Source organism: Hemitrygon akajei, chromosome 11, assembly GCF_048418815.1.
Source record: "Hemitrygon akajei chromosome 11, sHemAka1.3, whole genome shotgun sequence".
Classification (NCBI taxonomy): Eukaryota; Metazoa; Chordata; class Chondrichthyes; order Myliobatiformes; family Dasyatidae; genus Hemitrygon; species Hemitrygon akajei.
In genome coordinates, this window is record NC_133134.1 from 2,515,303 (window position 1) to 2,536,121 (window position 20,819).

The 20,819-nt window shown below is 45.9% G+C and overlaps 1 protein-coding gene across 2 annotated transcripts in view; it reads left to right on the forward strand.

The window, feature by feature from the left end:
• The window catches only part of c11h8orf33 (chromosome 11 C8orf33 homolog), a 31,593-nt gene extending 14,843 nt beyond the window's left edge, over positions 1-16,750 (forward strand). For both annotated transcript variants that reach the window (XM_073060035.1, XM_073060036.1), the window contains exons 4-7: positions 1,243-1,736; positions 3,311-3,401; positions 11,859-12,005; positions 16,502-16,750. In XM_073060035.1, the coding sequence (XP_072916136.1) occupies positions 1,243-1,736; positions 3,311-3,401; positions 11,859-12,005; positions 16,502-16,674 (905 nt within the window). In that variant the 3' untranslated portion in view covers positions 16,675-16,750. The remainder of the gene's footprint in view (positions 1-1,242; positions 1,737-3,310; positions 3,402-11,858; positions 12,006-16,501) is intronic.
• The last annotated feature ends 4,069 nt before the right edge of the window (positions 16,751-20,819 follow it).

Sequence of the window (20,819 nt, forward strand, 5' to 3'; positions counted from 1 at the left end):
CATATTCACTTAGATAATGAGTGCCCCACCCACAAAGGTAAGTACCTTGTATCCCTTATCAACCTGTCACTCCCTTCAGGGTCCTAGGGATGTGATCAGCAAGGTGTCTCTGTTCCTCTAGACCAGGGGTTCTGAACCTTTTTTATACCATGGATCCTTACCATTAACCAAGGGGTCCACAGACTCTGGGTTGGGAACCCCTGCTCTAGATTTCTCAGCATCTTACTGTTTTTTGTGAGTTCTTTTAATTTGATCCTGCCCCAACTGTTTTAGCTTGCTGTCTGCCTTCAATCCCATTTGTCAGATTTCAGTCCTCCTGTCTTGTCCTTAACTATCTTCTTACCATCTGGAACCACCACATCCCCATCAACCAAAACTCGTGCTTTTGTTTCGTCAGCCAGCTTCATTTACCCTGCAGTTCAGTGCTTTGAAAGTCTGGGTGATGTTTGATTTGTTGCAGGCAGTGATGTCCAACAAACCAGGCCCATATTCAGAATCACAATCAGATTTGATGTACGTAATGACATTAGCTGTTTTGTAGCAACAACACTAATGTAGCATAGCACGGTTATAGCTCGGGACGTCAAAGTTTGGGGTTCATCTGCAGTATGGTCTCTCTCTCTTCCCCGTGGGCTGCTTGGGTTTTCACCGGGGCTCTGCTTTCCTCCCACCGAATCGCTGCTTGTCAATTTTTCCATGATGAGATTAGGGTTAAATCGGGGTTGCAGGATGGGCATCTTGAAGGGCCTATTCTGCTCTGTATCTCTAAGTAAAATCTTAAAAATGACAATGAGATTATAAAAACTAAGTAGTGCAAAATGCTGAGGTAGTGTCATGGAGCTTATGGTGAAGGGGAAGAAGCTGTTGCTGAAATGTTGAGTGTGTCTTCAGGCTCCTGTACCCTAATGGTAGCAGTGAGAAAGGGCCACGTGCTGAGTGACGGGGACCTTAATGATGGACGGCGCTTTTTTGAGGTATTACTTTTTGAAAGTGTCCTCAATGCAGGGGAGGCTAGTGCCCATGATGGAGCCGACTTCATAGCTTTCTGCAGCTTTTTCCGAACCTGTGCAGTGGCCCCTCCGTACCAGACGGTTAGAATGCTCTCCACAGTAATCTGTAGAAACTTGCGAGAGTGTTCACTGACATACTAAATCTCTGTCACCTATATCAAATTCTCCTGGGATTGTACAGGGTATATATTCCACACTGTGTTTGTCCAACAAATTATTTTTATCTCGGCAGCTCTGAATTCGACCGCTGCGGATCACCGGCCGAACTCCAGGAGCTGTAGGTTCCAGTTTGACGGTGATGTTCCTAAGGGGGGGAACCATGCCTCAATAGGGGCACACCCAGCTCACAGCTGCTTAACCTCCAGGCCCAGTGACTCCGACAGACCACAGCAGAGAGATGACATAGCTGCTGCTCGTCATGGCACAGGAGAGGGACTGCAAACTTCCCCCAGGGAACTGAGCTGTAAGCCTGAATTTAAACTGAATTCTGCCAACTCTGAGCCTGAGGCACTTAATCATTTTGGAGAGTCGAAGGCCAATCCCACACGGGTTGAAGAGCGTGGGAATGTTGAAAGCTCGGCTTCCAAACCCTTGCCGAAGAAGAAGAAGAATAGAACAGGCCGCAGTAAAGCCCCCACGCGGCTCTTGAAAGAGCAGCAGGAACTAAGCCACCGTGCTACGGGAGGAGAGAGGATCTCCAAGGGTTCAACAGAAGCACACCCTCAGGTATGGAAACTGGAATGTCTCATGGGGCAATAGACCACAGGTACAGGCCCTTCAGCCCAACTAATCCAGGCTGAACACGGTGCCCATCCAGCCAATCCCAATTTCCTGTGTTTGGCTCGGCCCTTCCATCCTTCCAATTTCCATCCTCGGCCCTTCCATCCTTCCAATTTCCACCCTCCCCACCCCAAGTACCTGTCCAAGTGCTTATTAAATGGTACTGTTGTGGTCAGATGAGGTGGAGTATTGTGGGTAGTACAAGGAAAGATGAGCTGAAATTGGAGAGGGTCTGGAGTAGGGGAATCCTGATCTTTTTTATACCATGGCCCGCTGCCATTACCCGAGGGGTCTGAAGAGCCTGTATTGGGTAGCCCTGCTCTCGAGGATATTCACAAGAATGATCCCGGGAATGAAAGCATGATCAGGAGTGTTTGACAGCTCTGAGCCTCTGCTCACTGGGGTTTAGAAGAATGAGACGGGAACTCATTGAAATTGAATATTGAAAGGCCGAGATAAACTGGATGTGGAGAGAATGTTTCCAGTAGTGGCAACGTCTAGGATCAGAGGCACAGCCTCAGAATAGAGGGACATCCAGTTAGAACAGAGATAAGGAATTTCTTTAGCCAGAGGTTGATGAATTTGTGGAATTCACTGCCACAGACGACTGTGGAGACCAAATCATTGGATATATTTAAGACCATATAGCATAAGAGCAGAATTAGGCCATTCAGCCCATCGATTCTGTTCTGCATTCCATCATAGCTAATCCTGGATCCCACTCAACCCTATACGTGCCTTCTTGCCATATCGTTTGACACCCTGACCAATCAGGAAATGATCAACTTCTGCCTTAAATATACTCATGGAGTCGGCCTCCACCGCAGTCTGTGGCAGGGCATCCCACACATTTACTACTCTCTGGACAAAAAATTTCTTCCTTACCTCTGTTCTAAAAGGTTACCCCTCAATTTCTGAGGCCTCTAGTTCTGGATATCCCCATCATAGAAAACATCCTCTCCACATCCATCCTATCTAGTCTTTTCAACATTTAGTAGGTTTCAATGAGAGCCCTCCCCCCCCCCATTCTTCAAAATTCCAGTGAGTACAGGCCCAAAGCTGCCAAACGCTCCTCATATGTTAACCCTTTTGTTCCTGGAATCATCTTCATGAACCTCCTCTGGACTCTTTCCAATGATAACACATTCTCTCTGAGATATGGGGCCCAAAAATTGGAGGTTGATAGGTTCTTGATTAGTCAAAGGTTAAGGGAGAAAGGTAGGAGAATGGGGGTTGAGGGGGATAATGCATCAGCCATGAATCGATGGGCTGAATGGCCTAATTATGCTCCTATGTCTTATGGTCATAGCCCTCCATTTTTCTTTCATCCATTTTATCGCTAACGTGCGCAGACAATGGAGGTTCTGCGTTCTGAGACACTGCAGAGGTTTAAGGTGCATTCTGCTGCCTTTCTTCACATGTTCCACAAAATGGGTTGTGTCACGTATCTCGCAGCTGGTATTTGTATGTGTTGGAATGCCTGTGTGTTACTGTAACATTCCTGTCTTCTCCACTCCCAGTCTGTGGAAGAACAGCTCCGGAGAGAAGTGGACTGGTGCATTGAACAGCTGGAACTAGGCCTGCGCTCCCAGAAAAGCAGCCAGAAACAAGGTGTGTTTCAGAGTCTGGGAATCGTCCAGCCCGACTGGGTCATTGGCTAGCTGCCTTTCCTCACCACCTTTACCTTTGTAGTTAACATCACTGCTTGGTCCACAGCAGTCACAACTGTCCATTGTCCAGATCGATGGTCACAACTCTGTTCTTTTCAGTGGTGCTAGGAAGTTTGTAAACCCTGTAGGATTTTCTCTATTTCTGCATAAATATGACCTAAAATGTGATCAGATTTTCACACGTCCTAAAACTAGATAAAGAGTACCCAATTAAATAAATAACACAAAAAAATTACACTTGTTCATTTATTTGTTAAGAAAAATGATCCAATATTGCATGTATTTGTTGGGAAAAGTATGTGAACCTCTGGGGTTCTGCGAAAGCAATTTGGAGACTGGTGTTCCAATCAATGTTATGACAGTGGAGTTTTGGCTTGTAGAGGTACCCTGTTCTATATATAAAAAAGGTATACAGAGTCAGGTCACTGACAGAACCTGATCTTCTCCAGAAAGATGTGTTTATGTGCACCATGTCTCAAGCATAACAACTTCCAAAGGACTTTAGAAGGAAGAATTGTAGAGATGCATGAAGCTGGAAAAAAACATTTCTAAAGACCTGAGTGTTCATCAGTCCACAGTAACAGAAACTGTCTACAAATGGAGGAAACTGAGAACTGTTGCTACTCTCCCTAGGAGTGGGCATCCTGCAAAGATCACACCAAGAGCACAATGTGCAAAGCTGAAGGAGGTGAAAAAGAACCCAAGGGTAACAGCAAAAGACCTGCAGAAATCTCTAGAACTTGTTAGAATCTCTGTTCATGTGTCCACTATAAGAAAAATACTGAACAAGAATGGTGTTTGCGGAAGGACACGATGGAGGAAACCACTGCTCTCCAAAACACTGCTGTGCATCTCAAGTTTGCAAAAGACCACTTGGATCTTCTACAACGCTCCTGAGACAATTTTCTGTGGACAGTTGAGGCAAAGTTAAACTTTTTGGTGGAAATGCACATTACTATGTTTGGAGGGAAAAGGGCACTGTACACCAACACCAAAATGTCATCCCAACTACGAAGCACGGTGGAAGGAGCGTCATGGTTTGGGGCCGTTTTGCTGCCTCAGGGCCTGGACAGCTTGCAATTGTTGAGGGAACAATGAATTCAAAATTGTATCAAGTCATTTTACAGGAGAATGTTGGGGTAGCAGTCCGTCACCTGAAGCTTAACAGAAGTTGGAAAATGTAACAAGACAATGATCCGAAAGACAGGAGTAAGTCAACCACAGAATGGTTTAAAAAGAACATTCATGTTTTGGAATGGCCGAGTCAAATTCCGGACATTAATCCTATAGAAGTGTATGGTGTTGTGGTATAGAACCAAGCAGTTCATGCAAGGAAGCCCACCAGTTTTGTAATGGTGTAAAATTCCTCCAAGCTGATGTGCAGGACTGATCAACAGTTACTGGAAACATTTGTTTGAAGTTATTGCTGTAAAAGGGGGTCACATCAGTTACTGAAAGCAGATTCACATACTTATTCCAACAAACACATGTTATATGGGATAATTTTTCTCTATAAATAAATGAACAAGTATAATGCTTTTTTGTGTTATTTATTTAATTGGATTCTCTATCTAGTTTTCGGACTTGTGTGAAGATCTGATCACATTTTAGCTCATATTTATGCATAAATAGAGAAACTTCTAAAGGGTTCACAAACTTTCTAGCACCACTGTGCAATTTTACCACCTGGTATTTGAAAAATTACTTCAAAAGTTACCTGGGTTTCAGCACTTAAGTTACAGGGAAAGATTGAACAAGTTAGGTCTTTATTCTTTGGAGCGTAGAAGTTTGAGGGGGGACTTGATAGAGGTATTTAAAATTATGAGGGGGATAGATAGAGTTGACATGGATAGGCTTTTAACATTGAGAGTAGGGGCGATTCAAACAAGAGGACATGAGTTGAGAGTTAGGGGGCAAAAGTTTAAGGGTAACACGAGGGAGAATTTCTTTACTCAGAGAGTGGTAGCTGTGTGGAACGAGCTTCCAGTAGAAGTGGTAGAGGCAGGTTCGGTATTGTCATTTAAAGTAAAATTGGATAGTTATATGGACAGGAAAGGAATGGAGGGTTATGCGCTGAGTGCGGGTCGGTGGGATTAGGTGAGAGCGTTCGGCACTGACTAGAAGGGCCGAGATGGCCTGTTTCCATGCTGTAATTGTTATATGGTTATAAATGTCACATAGAACAGTACAGGCCCTTTGGCTCACAATGTTGTGCTGACCTGAGTCCGCACAGGGAAAGGGTTAGTGGAGTTGTGGATCGTATCGAAGGCTGCGGTACGTTACAATGGGACATTGACAGGATGCAGAGCTGGGCCGACAAGTGGCATATGGAGTTCAATACAGAAAAGTGTGAAGTGATTCACTTTGGAAGGTTGAATTTGAAGGTGGAATACAGGAACAGGTAACCATATAACAATTACAGCACGGAAACAGGCCATCTCAGCCCTTCTAGTCCGTGCCGATCTTGGGGGTCATGTCCATAGATCACTTAAATTTGTATGCAAGTTGATAGGGTGCTTAAGAAGGCATATGGTGTGTTGGCCTTCATTAATCACGGTTCAAGAGCTGTGAAGTAACGGTGCAGCTCTATAAAATTCTGGTTGGACCACACGTGGAATATTGTGTTCAGTTCAGGTCACCTCATTACAGGAGAGACGTGGAAGATCTAGAGAAGGTGCAGAGATGTATCAGGATGCTGCCTAGATTAGAGAGCATGTCTTATGACGAAAGGTTAAATGAGCTAGGGCTTTTCTCTTTAGAGCGAGAGATGACTTGATAGAGGTGTACAAGAGGATAAGATGCGCAGATTGAGTTGATAGGCAGAGACTTTTTCCCAGGCCGGAAATGGCTATACAAGATGGCATCATTTAAAAAAAAATGTAGAGGGGGATGTCAGAGGTAAACCACACACACACACACACACACACACACACACACACACACACACACACACACACACACACACACACACACACACACACACACACACACACACCCCACACACTCACACACACACCCACACACACAGACACACACACACACACACACAGACACACTCACACACACTCACACACAGACACACTCACACACACACACACACACACACACACACTCACACACCCCACACACTCACACACCCCACACACCCACACACACAGACACACTCACACACACACACACACACACACACACACACACACACACCCCCCCCCCCCCCCGGGTGATAGTGGAGGCAGATACCTTGGGGACATTTCAGATAATCTTAGATAAACACATAAATGATAGAGAAATGGAGGGCTTTGTAGGAGGGGAAGGGTTACATTGAGTAGGTTAAAGGAATGGCATAACACCATGGGCCGAAAGGTTGGTAATGTGCTGTTCCATAAAGAAATAGGAGCCGGAGTCGGCCATCTGGCCCCTCGAGCCTGCTCCGCCGTTCAATAAGATCATGGCTGATCTGGCCATGGACTCATCTCCACCTACCTGCCTTTTCCCCATAACTTTCAATTCCCCTACTATGCAAAAATCTATCTAACCTTGCTTTAAATATATTTACTGAGGTTGCCTCCACTGCTTCATTGGGCAGAGAAATCCACAGGTTCACCACTCTTTGGGAGAAACAGTTCCTCCTCATCTCTGTACTAAAACCACACCCCTGAATCTTGAGGCTATGTCCCCAGTCCTAGTGTCACCTACCAGTGAAAACAACTTTCATGCCTCTATTTTATCTATCCCCTTCATAGTATTGTATGTTTCTATACGATCTCCTCTCATTCTTCTGAATTCCAGCGAGTACAGTCCCGGACGACTCAATCTGTCCTCATAGTCTAACCCCCTCATCTCTGCAATTAACCTGGTGAAACTCCTCTGTGCTGCCTTCAAAGCCAATATATTCTTCAAGTAAGGAGACCAGAACTGCACACAGTACTCCAGGTGCGGCCTCACCAGTATCCTGTACAGTTGCAGCATAACCTCCCGGTTCTTAAATTCAATTCCTCTAGCAATGAAGACCAACGTCCCATTTGCCTTCTCAACAGCCTGATGCACCTGCAAACCAACCTTTTGTGATTCATGCACAAGCACTCCCAAGTCCCTCCGCACAGCAGCATGCTGTAATTTTTTACCATTTGAATAATAATCTGCTCTTTCATTCTTCCTTTCAAAGTGGATGACCTTGCATTTACCAACATTGTACTCCATCTGCCAGACCCTTGCCCACTCACTTAAACTATCTGTATCTCTCTGCAGACTCTCCATATCTTCTGCACAATTTGCTTTTCCACTCAATTTAGTGTCATCAGCAAAATTAGATACACTACACTCGGCCCCCTCTTCCAGATTGCTAATGTATATCATGAACAGTTGCGGGCCCAGCACTGACCCCTGCGACACACCACTCACCACTGATTGCCAACCAGAGTAACACCTGTGTATCCCAACTCTCTGCTTTCTATTAGTTAATCAATCCTCTATCCATGCTAATACATCACCCCCAACATGATACATCCTTATGGATAAGTCTTTTATGCGGCATCTTATCGAACACTTTCTGGAAATCCAAATAACATCATCTCTTCCCCTGTATCCACTGCGCTCACTATATCCTCAAAGAACTCCAGTAAGCTTGTCAAACAGGACCTGCCTTTGCTGAATCCATGCTGTGTCTGCCTGGTGGATCCATTTCCTTCCGGATACCTCACTATTTCTTCTTTAATGATGGCTTCAAGCATTTTCCCAACTACAGATGTTGAACTAACTGGCCTAAACCTTTTTTGAACAGTGGCGTGACATTTGCTGTCTCCTAATCCACAGGGATCTGCCCAGAGTCCAGAAAATGTTGGTAAATTATCACCAGAGCCTCTACTACAACTTCTGCCATTTCTTTCAGTACCCTGGGATGCATTCCACCAGGACCAGGGGACTTGTCTATCTTCATACCCACAGGTTTGCTCAGCACTACCTCTGTAGTGATAGCTATTGTATCAAGGGCCTCGCCTCCCATTGCATCTATAACATCTCTCTTTGGCACGTTAAACGTGTCCTCCACCATGAAGATCGACACAAAATATTCATTCAGAGCCTCTACCGTTTCCTCATTACCCAATATCAGTTCCCCCTTCTCGCCCTCCAAGGGACCTACATTCACCTTAGCAACCCTTTTCTGTTTTATATCATTATAAAAACTTTTACTGTCCATTCTTATATTTTGTGCTAGTTTACTTTCATAATCTAGCTTCCCTTTCTTTATTACTCACTTAATGATTCTTTGTTGCTTTTTAAAGTTTTCCCAATCTTCCAGTTTCTCACTACTGGTATGCACGAGCTTTTAGTTTGATACTTTCTTTTTATGGTCTCCCACACTCACTGTCTTGCTGTTAACTGGAATATACTTTTGTTGAGCACCGTGAAAAATCTGTTTGGAAGTCTTCCACTGTTCCTCAACTGTCCCACCATGTAGTCTCTGTTCCCAGTCTACACTGGCCAGATTCTCCCTCGTCCCATTTAGTCCCCATTGTTCAGGCATAATATTCTGGTTTTAGATCAAACTATTCCATCCTCCATTTGTATGAGAAACTCAATCACACTGTGATCATTCTTTACAAGCAGATCCCTGACTACAAGATCACTAATTTTACCTGTCTCATTGGACAGGACCAGATCTAAGATAGCACGTTCCCTTGTAGGTTCAGTAACATGCTGTTCAAGAAAGCCATCATGGATACATTCTATGAAGTCCTGCTCAAGGCTGTCTGGACCGACTTGATTCACCCAATCTAAGTGCAAGTTAAAGTCCCCCATGAAAACTGCTGTTCCATTCTAACATGCCTCAGATATTTCTCTGTTTAATGCCTGTGCCACTGTAATGTTATTATTCAGTGGCCGATAGACAACTCCCACCAGTGATTTTTCCCTTTACTATTCCTAATCTCTACCCAGATGGATTCAACATTCTGCTCCTTAGATCTTATATCTTCTCTCACTATCACCCTAATCTCATCTTTAATTGAGGGCGCTACTCCACCTCCCTTACCTTCCTACCTATCCTTCCATATTACCTGATATCCTTGGATATTTAATTCCCAATCCTCTCCACCCTGCAACCACCTCTCTGTAATTGCTGCTAAATCATACCCCCTTATGCTGATTAGTGCCGCAAGTTCACTGATCTTATTTTGAATACTGCAGGCATTCAAATAAATTGCCCTTACACTCATTGTGCTTTTAAAATTCTAAAATCTTTTACTCTTTTGCACTTGACTTTTCTTCACTCCACTTTTACCTTTTCTCTTTTTTATCTTCTTTTTCTTTATCTTTATCCACACTTTTTTTTTTACTTTACCCATATTTGTCCAATCTGCTGAACCCACCCCTCCCTACTATTTAATTTAAAGCCCTGTCCACACCCCTAGTTATGTGATTCAGTAGGATCCAGGTCCCATCATGGTTCAGGCGGAGCCCGTCCCATTGGAACAGCTCCCTCCTTCCCCAATACTGGTGCCAATTTCCCACAAATTCAAACCCACTTCTCCCACACCAATCCTTGAGCCACACATTTAAATCTGTGACCCTGTACCAATTTGCATGTGGCTCTGGTATTAATCCAGAGATTATCACCTTTTTGGTTCTGCTTTTTAATTTGGTCCCTAGCTGCTCAAATTCCCTCAGCAGAACCTCTTTTCTCATTCTACCTATGTTGTTGTTACCCACATGGACCACAACAACTGAATCTTTCCCCTCCCACTGCAGGTCAGATAAGATAGAAACAGAAACATAGAAAACCTACAGCACAATACAAGCCCTTCAGCCCACAAAGTTGTGCCGAACATGTCTCCACCTTAGAAATTACTAGGCTTACAATAGCCCTTTATTTTTCTAAGCTCCATGTACCTATCCAAAGGTCTCTTAAAAGACCCTATCGTATCCGCCTCCACCACCGTTGCCGGCAGCCCATTCCATGCACTCACCACTCTCTGAGTAAAAAACTTACCCCTGACATCTCCTCTGTACCAACTCCCCAGCACCTTAAACCTGTGTCCTCTTGTGGCAACCATTTCAGCCCTGGGAAAAAGCCTCTGACTATCCACACGATCAATGCCTCTCATCATCTTATATACCTGCGCACCAGGCAGGCAACACAGCCTTCGGGATGCTCTATCCTCACGACAGAGAACTCTGTCTATTCTATCCCAAATCGAACTACATTTCTCTTCTCTGCTCTCTCTTGAATGGCTCCCTGAAGTTCGATGCCACAGTTAAGTTGCTCATCCTTCCTACAGTCCCCACTCTCACCCACACAGGGAGCAGAAATCTCAGACCTATTGGACAAGCTCAAGGGCTGAGGCTCCTGCAGTATTGTCTCTTGGATCCCACTACCCGCCTCATTCACAGTCACACCCTCCTGTCCCTGACCACAGACCGAATTTCAGGCAGCTAATCTAACGGGTGTGACTACCTCCTGAAACAGTGAATCTAGGTAACTCTCTCCCTCCCTGATGTGCCGCAGTGTTTGAAGCTCAGATTCCAGGTCATCTCTTCGAGTCTGATCTCCTTGAACAGCCAACACTTGCTGCAGATGTGGTCACCCGGAACCACGATGAGGTCCACCAGCTCCCACATCATGCAGCTACAGCACATCACCTGATCCTGCATCATCCCTACTTTATTTAATTAGCTGTAGTTTGGTGACATTTTTATTCAACCACTACAAAAGCTTTACCTGCTACTTACTGTGCCTCATCGCTGAAGCCTCTTGAGCCAAAGCTTCAAGTTCCCATTCCTACACTGGTCCACTCACACAATGGCTGCTCTGCTTTGACCCTGCTTTACTTTTATTTGCTCCTGCTAATGAATGGCGAATCGATTGGTCCACCGCTAATGCGCCATGCCCTGCAAAGCACTCCTTTAAAAAAAATTCTTGTCCCCGACTTGTGTGAAGCTCTCTCTCTCTACAAGTCAATTGGTCTAAGGTGATGGGGGTGGGGGCTGCGGGTTCAACCCTTCGGAATGTCAAAGTGCAGTTCACTGGACAAACCTCACACAGCATCCCACCCACCCTGCTTGTCCCACTCCCACCAGGGACGAGGCTACATAGCGTCTGTGCCAGGACCACCAGACTCAAAAACAGTTCCTTTCCCCAAGCAGTAAGGCTGATCAACACTCCCACCCACTAACCCACCCCTCCACACCCCAACCACCACCACTTTATCATTTCCTGTCAAGTCACCTTATGTACAGACACTCCCGTGCCTAGCGTCACCTTATGGACGTACAGTCAATCTCTGTAGATAGGCTAGCTTATCATTTTTGTGTGATACATTGGCTCCAGAGTTACAATTATTTCATCCCTTTACAGTGTGTGCGTGGAACAATCCTGTGACGCTGCTTGTTTGTATTACAGTTGACGAAGCACTTTGTACACTCAGAACCCTGCGTAGCGAGAAGGCTCCGCTGGTGAAGAAACGGCAGGCGATGAGATCCATCTTTGGAGACTACAGAAGGAGGATGGAGGAGGAGAGGCAGAAAGAGTTGAAGCTGATGCGGGCAGGTGAGAGGGAGGGCATCTAGCCACTGGGTCTGGGGCAGGCCGAGGGAGGAGTGAACGGTGTAGCAGGAAGGGACGGTGTGATGGCGCTGCCCCTTCCCCAGGAACAATTCTCATCTCTGGCACTGGGTGGGTTTCACACCTCTTGCTTTGTTTTTGTCCTCAGTGCAAAGACAAGCTGGTAATTTAATTGGCTGATGTAAATTACCCCTCAAATCCTTGAGGGAGAGTTGGGAATAGTACGGATAGGCTCCAACCACTTCTTAGTTTTTCCAGTGGAGTGCATCTCAAGTAGCTCCTGACACGCTGACAACCAAGTCCAGCTCCTGGCCTTCATGTGTGGACTAGCTAGCAAGTCTGACGGAAACACTTCTGCTGATTTACTGGCCAGTCGCTGCAGGCAGATGGGGCTCATCAGCCGCGGTTGGCAGCTCATGAGGGAGATTGAAAACTGATCTCAAACCTCTGCTGCCTTGTGGCTGTACCCACTCGTGGGGGAGGCTTTGGGAGTGAACCCCGGGGAAAAATCTGGAGCTGTATGTCTTAAGGAAGTCATATCTTGTGTTCAACGTTGATTGGCAACTCCTGCTACGGTTCTGGTAGCAAACTGTCGGTCTCCGCTGTTCCTTTGGGTTCATCAGATGCATGGAGAGGGGGAGCCTTTTAATATTCCATGGGTTTCAGTGAGATTCTTATAAACAGGCCCGCAGCCATCAAATGTTCCTCCTATATTAATCCTTTCCTTTTCAGAATCTTTCTCGTGAATCTCCTCTGGACCCTCTCCATCTTTTCATAGATAAGGGGCCCAAAATTACTCATAATACTCCGTGTAGTCTAACGAATGGCATACAAAGCCTCTGCATCACATCCTTGCTTATATAGTAGTTCTTGAAATGAATGCTAACATTGTATTTGCCTTCCTCACCACTGACTCAACCTGCAAGTTTAGGGAATCCTGCACAAGGACTTCCAAGTCCCTTTGCACCTCAGAATTTTGAGTTTTCTTCCCTAATTCCTTCTACCAAAGTGCATGGCCACTCCCTGTATTCCATCTGCCACTTAGAAACATAGAAAGCCTACAGCACAATACAGCCCCTTCAGCCCACAAACCTGTGCTGAATATGTCCTTACTTTAGAAAAATAGAGGACTATGGGTAATCCTAGGTCATTTCTAAGCTCCATGTACCTATCCAGGAATCTCTTAAAAGACCCTGTTGTATCCACCTCCACCACCGTCACCGGCAGCCCATTCCACTCACTCACGACTCTTTGAGTGAAAAACTTACCCTTGACATCTCCTCTGTACCTACTCCCAAGAACCTTAAAACTGTGCCCTCTCATGCTAGCCATTTCAGCCCTGGGGAAAAAGCCTCTGACTATCCACAAGATCGATGCCTCTCATCATCTTGTACCCCTCTATCAGGTCACCTCTCATCCTCCGTCACTCCAAGGAGAAAAGGCCGAGTTCACTCAACCTATTCTCATAAGGCACGCTCCCCAATCCAGGCAACATCCTTGTAAATCTCTTCTGCACCCTTTCTATGGTTTCCACATCCTTCCTGTAGCGAGGCGACCAGAACTGAGCACAGTACTCCAGCTGGGGTCTGACCAGGGTCCTATATAGCTGCAACATTATCTCTCGGCTCCTAAACTCAAGCCCATGATTGATGAAGGCCAATACACCATACGCCTACTTAACAACAGAGTCGACCTGCGCAGCAGCTTTGAGTGTCCTATGGACTCGGACCCCAAGATCCCTCTGATCCTTGACACTGACAAGAGACTTGCCATTAATACTATATTCTGCCATCATACTTGACCTACCAAAATGAACCACTCCACACTTATCTGGGTTGAACTCCATCTGCCACTTCTCAGCCCAGTTTTGCATCCTATCGATGTCCCACTGTAACCTCTGACAGCCCTCTACACTATCCAGAACACCCCCAACTTTTGTGTCATCAGTAAATTTACTAACTCATCCCTCCACTTCCTCATCCAGGTCATTTATAAAAATCATGAAGAGTAGGGGTCCCAGAACAGATCCCTGAGACACATCACTGGTGACCAACCTCCATGCAGAGTATGACCCATCTACAACCACTCTTTGCCTTCTGTGGGCAAAGCAAGGACCCCATGGATCCCATGCCTCCTCACTTTCTCAATAAGCCTTGCCGGGGGTGCCTTATCAAATGCCTTGCTGAAATCCATATATATGACATCTACTGCTCTACCTTCATCAATGTGTTTAGTCACATCCTCAAAAAATTCAATCAGGCTCGTAAGGCATGACCTGCCTTTGATAAAGCCATGCTGACTGTTCCTAATCATATTATGCCTCTCCAAATGTTCATAAATCCTGCCTCTCAGGATCTTTTCCATCTACTTACCAACCACTTAGGGAAGACTCACTGATCTATAATTTACTGGGCTATCTCTATTCCCTTTCTTGAATAAGGGAACAACATCTGCAACCCTCCAATCCTCCAGAACCTCTTCCATCCCCATTGATGATGCAAAGATTATCACCAGAGGCTCAGCAATTTCCTCCCTCACTTCCCACAGAAGCCTGTGGTACTCCTCATCCAGTCCCGGTAACTTATCCAACTTGATGCTTTCCCAAAGTTCCAGCACATCCTCTTTCTTAATATTTACATGCTCAAGCTTTTCAGTCCACTGTAAGTCATCACTACAATCGCCAAGATCCTTTTCCACTTCTTTGCCCATTCACCCAATCTTTCCAAGTCCACACTTCCTCAACACTAGCTGCCTCTCCACCTACCTTCAGTGTCTGTAAACTTGACCATAAAGCTATCAATTCTGTCATCCAAATTATTGACATATAACATAAAAGGAACTGTCCTGCAGAACATCACAAGTCACTGGCAGCCAACCAGAAAGTGCCCCCTTTATTCCCACTCTTTGCCTCCTTCCATTCAGTCAATCTTCTATTACTAACATCTTTCCTGTAATACCATGGGCTTTTATCTTGTTAAGCAGCTTCATGTGTGGCACCTTGTCAAAGGCCTTCTGAAAATCCAAGTACACAACATCCACTGGTTCTCCCTTGTCTATCCTGCCTGCAATTTCCTCAAAGAATTCCAACAAATTTGTCAGACATGATTTCCTCTTAAGGAAACCATGTTGAATTTGACCTATTTTACATGTGCTTCCAAGTACCCGAAAACCTCATCCTTAATTATGGACTCCCAACATCTTCCCAACCACTGAGGTCAGGCTAACTAAGCTAATTTCCTTTCTTCCCTCTCCCTCCCTTTTTAAAGAATGGAGTGACATTTTCAATTCTCCAGGTCCTCTGGAAATATTCTAGAATCTAGTGACTCTTTAAAAATAATTCCTAATGCCTCCACAAACTCTTCAGCCACCTCTTTCAGAACCCTGGGGTGGTCCAGGGGACGTAACTCTCCTTAGTAATAGCAGCTACATTTGCTCTGTCCCGACACTGTTGAACTTCTGGCATACTGCTGGTGTCTTCTACAGTGAAGACTAATGCAAAATACTTCAAGTTTATCTGCCATTTCTTTGTCCCCCATTACTACCTTTCCAGCAGTCCACTATCTACTCTCGCCTCTCTCTTACTCTTCATATATTTAAAAAAACTTCTGGTATCCTCTTGGATATTATTGGCTAGCTCACCTTCATATTTCATCTTTTCTTTCCTTGTGCTTTTTTAGTTGCATTCTATTGGTTTTTAAAAGCTTCTCAATCCTTTAACTTCCCACTAATTTTTGCTCAATTATATGCCCTTTTGCTTTTATGCCGTCTTTAAATTTCCTTGTCAGCCACAGTTGCTTCATCTTCCCTTTAGAATACTATTTCTTCATAGCTGTTCTGCCGCCATCCCTTCCAATCAACTTTAGCCAGCTCCTCTTATTCCTCTACAATTCCTTTTACTCCACTGTAATGTTACAACTCACTTTATCTTCTCCCTCTCAAACTGCAGGGCGAATTCTACCATATTGTGATCACTGTCTCCTAAGGGTTCCTTTACTTTAAGCTCCCTAATCAAATCCAGTTCATTACACAACATCCAATCCAGAACAGAGGATCCCCTAGTGGGCTCAACCACAAGCTGCTCTAAAAAGGATTCCCAATTCTCTCTCTTGGGATCCAGCACCAACCAGATTTTCCTAATCTACCTGCATATTAAAATTCTTGTGTCTATCGCAACATTGCTGTTTTAACATGCCTTTTCTATTTCCCATTAAAAATGATGTCCGCCACCCTGCTGACTTTTCAGGGGCGTGTATAAACCCGTCTTTTTATCCTTGCAGTGTCTTAACTCTACCCTTAACCTACAGCCCAGGTGTTGGTCAATTGGACTAGTCAGAATAACAGTTCAGCATGTACTAGATGGGCCGAAGGGTCTGTGTTGTAGTGCTCAACATTGTGTTACAAATGAGCTTCCCTGTGTCATCTGCCGTTGGGTATGGATGAGTATTTCTGGGTATGGGATTTGAAATGTTAATCTCTTCCAGCTACAAAATCTGCCACCATCAAACCAGTGGAAGAGCAAACAAGGAGCAAAGTTTTCAGGAAAACGGCAAATAAATTACTGAAGATTGAAGCATCTGCTGCAGACAATCCCATGAATCCTGAGCAGACCACAGTTGATACAGATCAGACTCAATTCCAGTTCAATTTCTTCTAAGTCATTGAAACATGCGCGGTGAACTCCTTTTACCCATCTGTTCACAGCCGAGGTTGAATAAAGTTTCTTCGTGTGATCTTTCCGAGTTCATTTCCTACACACTGTACTCTACCTTGGGAAAGAAGCACAGTGAGGCATTGGTGATGGAAGTGATAACTCATCCCCTTTAACACTGTTCTGGGACATAGAACAATTGAGCACAGGAACAGTCCCTTCAGCCCACACTGTTGTGCTGAACCAATTAAATTAGTAATCAAATGGCTAACTAATCTGTCTACACAATGTTCATTTCCTTCCGTTTATGTGCCTAGTTAAACGTCTCTTATATCTGCCTCTATCACCACCCACCACTTTGTGTATAAAAACTTGCCCCTCACATCTCATTTTAAATTTATCTCCTCTCACCTTAAATACCTGCCCTCTGGTACTAGACATTTCAACCGTGGGAAAACATCTATCTGTGCCTCTCGCAATTGTATAAAATCTCTATCCCCTCAGTCTCTGTCGCTCCAGAGAAAACAACCCAAGCTTGTCAGCCTCTCGTGATAGCAGCATCCTGGTAAACCTCTTCTCCAAAGCCTCAACATCCTTCTTATAATAGGTGACCAGGACAGGTTAGACTCAAGCAAACTCTTACCCTATAAATCCTCTTGTTGGACATTTCATCCCCAATTCAAGGACAACTTGGAGAAAGGTATTTAGATAAATAAATTTGATCTGTTTATTTTCCTTTCAGATTAGTCATCCAGCACGGATTTATTTTTTACACTTACACAGGCTCAGAAACGATGTTATCTTCAGTCACACTGGGCAGTGGTGTTCCAGCTTGTCAACCAGAGAGAGAACATTAACGTGGACTTCTCTCCAGAGCCCTGACCCCCCCCCCCATTTACTTTTTTCACCCTTCCCATTCTTATATCAGTCACAGTGGAAAATATTACATCTTGTTGCATAGTTTAAAAATCTGAATAAATACTATTCATCTTGTTCCGTAAGACTGATCTACACAGAGCCATGGCCCCACTTTATCCTGCACGTGCGCACACATCAGCAACTCTGGGTCACTGGATGCATCTTTACCATTCCCTGGGACTTCAGAACAGAGATCCGTGTCAAAAGTAGCCTTACTGTGCGGGGGAGGGGAGGGATCCATTTCCCTTACTGTGCGGGGGAGAGGAGGGATCCATTTCCCTTACTGTGCGGGGGAGGGGAGGGATCCATTTCCCTTACTGTGCGGGGGAGGGGAGGGATCCATTTCCCTTACTGTGTGGGGGAGGGGAGGGATCCATTTCCCTTACTGTGCGGGGGAGAGCAGGGACCCATTTCCCTTACTGTGCGGGGGAGAGGAGGGATCCATTTCCCTTTCTGTGTGGGGGAGGGGAGGGATCCATTTCCCTTACTGTGCGGGGGAGAGGAGGGATCCATTTCCCTTTCTGTGTGGGGGAGGGGAGGGATCCATTTCCCTTACTGTGCGGGGGAGGGGAGGGATCCATTTCCCTTACTGTGTGGGGGAGGGGAGGGATCCATTTCCCTTACTGTGCGGGGGAGAGGAGGGATCCATTTCCCTTACTGTGTGGGGGAGGGGAGGGATCCATTTCCCTTACTGTGCGGGGGAGGGGAGGGATCCATTTCCCTTACTGTGTGGGGGAGGGGAGGGATCCATTTCCCTTACTGTGCGGGGGAGGGGAGGGATCCATTTCCCTTACTGTGCGGGGGAGAGAAGGGATCCATTTCCCTTACTGTGCGGGGGAGGGGAGGGATCCATTTCCCTTACTGTGCGGGGGAGAGGAGGGATCCATTTCCCTTTCTGTGCGGGGGAGGGGAGGGATCCATTTCCCTTTCTGTGCGGGGGAGGGGAGGGATCCATTTCCCTTTCTGTGCGGGGGAGGGGAGGGATCCATTTCCCTTACTGTGCGGGGGAGGGGAGGGATCCATTTCCCTTACTGTGCGGGGGAGAGAAGGGATCCATTTCCCTTACTGTGCGGGGGAGAGCAGGGATCCATTTCCCTTACTGTGCGGGGGAGAGAAGGGACCCATTTCCCTTACTGTGTGGGGGAGAGCAGGGACCCATTTCCCTTACTGTGCGGGGGAGAGAAGGGTGGTAGGTTGATATCAATGGAAAATGTTTGAAATTATATCAATAGGGACAAGGTCCTAATGGGGAATTTAGTGGTAATCTTAATTGGATTAGGGCAGGTCATGATGTGAAAAGAGTTTGCGTCTGACCGATGTAACTTGTAGTCTGGAAGTCAGTAGAGATGGAGTCACAACTTGCTTCAGCAAGGTTCCATACAGGAGGTTACCAACTGCTGGTAATATTTGTGTGGATTGGGGATTAGTTAATGAACCAAAACTAGATTCACCTTACAATCCATGATTAATGCTTTAGATGAATTTATTGTGTAACCCATGCGAACTCGGTGACAACTTGGAGCTAGGTGGGGTGTGATGTGAGAGGAGGAAGAGTGTTTGGGACAGGTTGGATGTAGGGGGAAGCAGTGATGGGGACAGGTTTTATGAGTATGCAGGTGTAAGGCGGGGGGGTACAAATTTCATAATTATGCAGAAGACAGGGGGGACAAAGAACTGTAAACCTGGTGGGAAGAAGAGAACTAAGAACCACAAGTAAAGTGGGAGGGGAAACTTGGTATCCCAGGAGATGGGGACATCTACATTAATAAACTCGAGGGCAGAAAGGACTTGGGAAATAAACATGAACCTGTAAAGCAAAGACACTGGAATACAGGGCAGTACGGTGGGAGGAGACAGCACAGTTCCTCGGGCTGGACGCAGCATTGAAATGTCCTATACAACAGCCCCCCCCCATCCCCCCCATCCTAAGTTATTCCAGATTTATGTTGGATGGAGATAGCTGTTATGCAGTGCTTATCACACTCCAGGGACAGAATGTGAGTGAGATAGGTTGTAGTACCATCTCCCACAGATCAATGGAGAAGTTTAGGGTGCCAATGGGTGGGGTGGTAAGATAACAGAAGCCTGCACCCTAGCGAGCAGACAGACCCAGTGCGGGGCCAGGAAAGTGATGCAGTCAGATATGGCTGAGCCAACAACGCAGGACCATAGAAGGTGTTGCCAGGGCCTGCGTTCAGCTAACAGGCAGGATCTTCTGATTTTCTGGGCACAGCAAGCTGCAACATCGAGGGGCAGTGGATGCAGTTGTGTATGTAAAACAGCAGAGGGCACTGGAGAGGTAACCAGGTCACCCTCAGCTGAAGTGTTCATCAATACAGTCCTACTGTCCTCAGGTAGAAGGTGTGACCTCAACTCCCCCACCCCACCTTCACCCACTGTACCTGAAGGATAACAGACACCACAAAAGGCTACAGTGTGATAGGTAGTTTGAGATGCTGGTCTGTCGCTAACCCAGAGGTTGCCTCTGGCTCTCTACTGGGCATTAAGGCAGTGGCGATCACAGTGCATTCTCCAAGCATCGTAGGCAGCTACTAAATCACGAGTGGTGCTGTTTCAAATCCCTCACGCTTTCAGGAGGTAAGAGGAAGGAAATAGCCATTTTGTTGAGGTGGAGGGAGAAAGCGAGACCAGCCTCTGGGATCCTGATGGTGCCATTCACAGAGTTACTGCTACATCCCCACTAACCAGCCAACAGCCACTCGAGCCACATCCCTGGGAGACAGGCTGGCTTGTGTGCCAGCTGGAGGAGTCTGCCTGGAAAGGATGGGAAGCCTTCACCCACATGTGAATATCAGGGGAGAGGGGAGAGTTCCCAAAGCCCTGCCACATTTAACATTTACATCATGGGAATTTCTCGTTTACAGGTAGGATGGCACTGAGGAATGTGTTCTGTGGATGTCAGGAAAAGAGGCAAGGTACGGTAGTTAATGCTGACACAGTGGTAGGAGAACAGAGTGATGTCACCTCATTCCAGGGATGGTGGGGGGGAGCAGGGAAAGAAGGTGCTGGTTTGACCAGGGCTCCCATATGTCGAGTTTATCCCCTCAGTCAGTTGATGGAGGCTCCTCAACTCATGAGGCAGATCTGGCTCAATCCCAAAGCCAGGTATTCTAGGATGTCACCAGATGTGGACTAGCACAGAATTAACACATCCATTCAGTCCGAGAAGACACAAATATCTTTTGAAGCCTTGTGAAGATGACCCGGGGTAC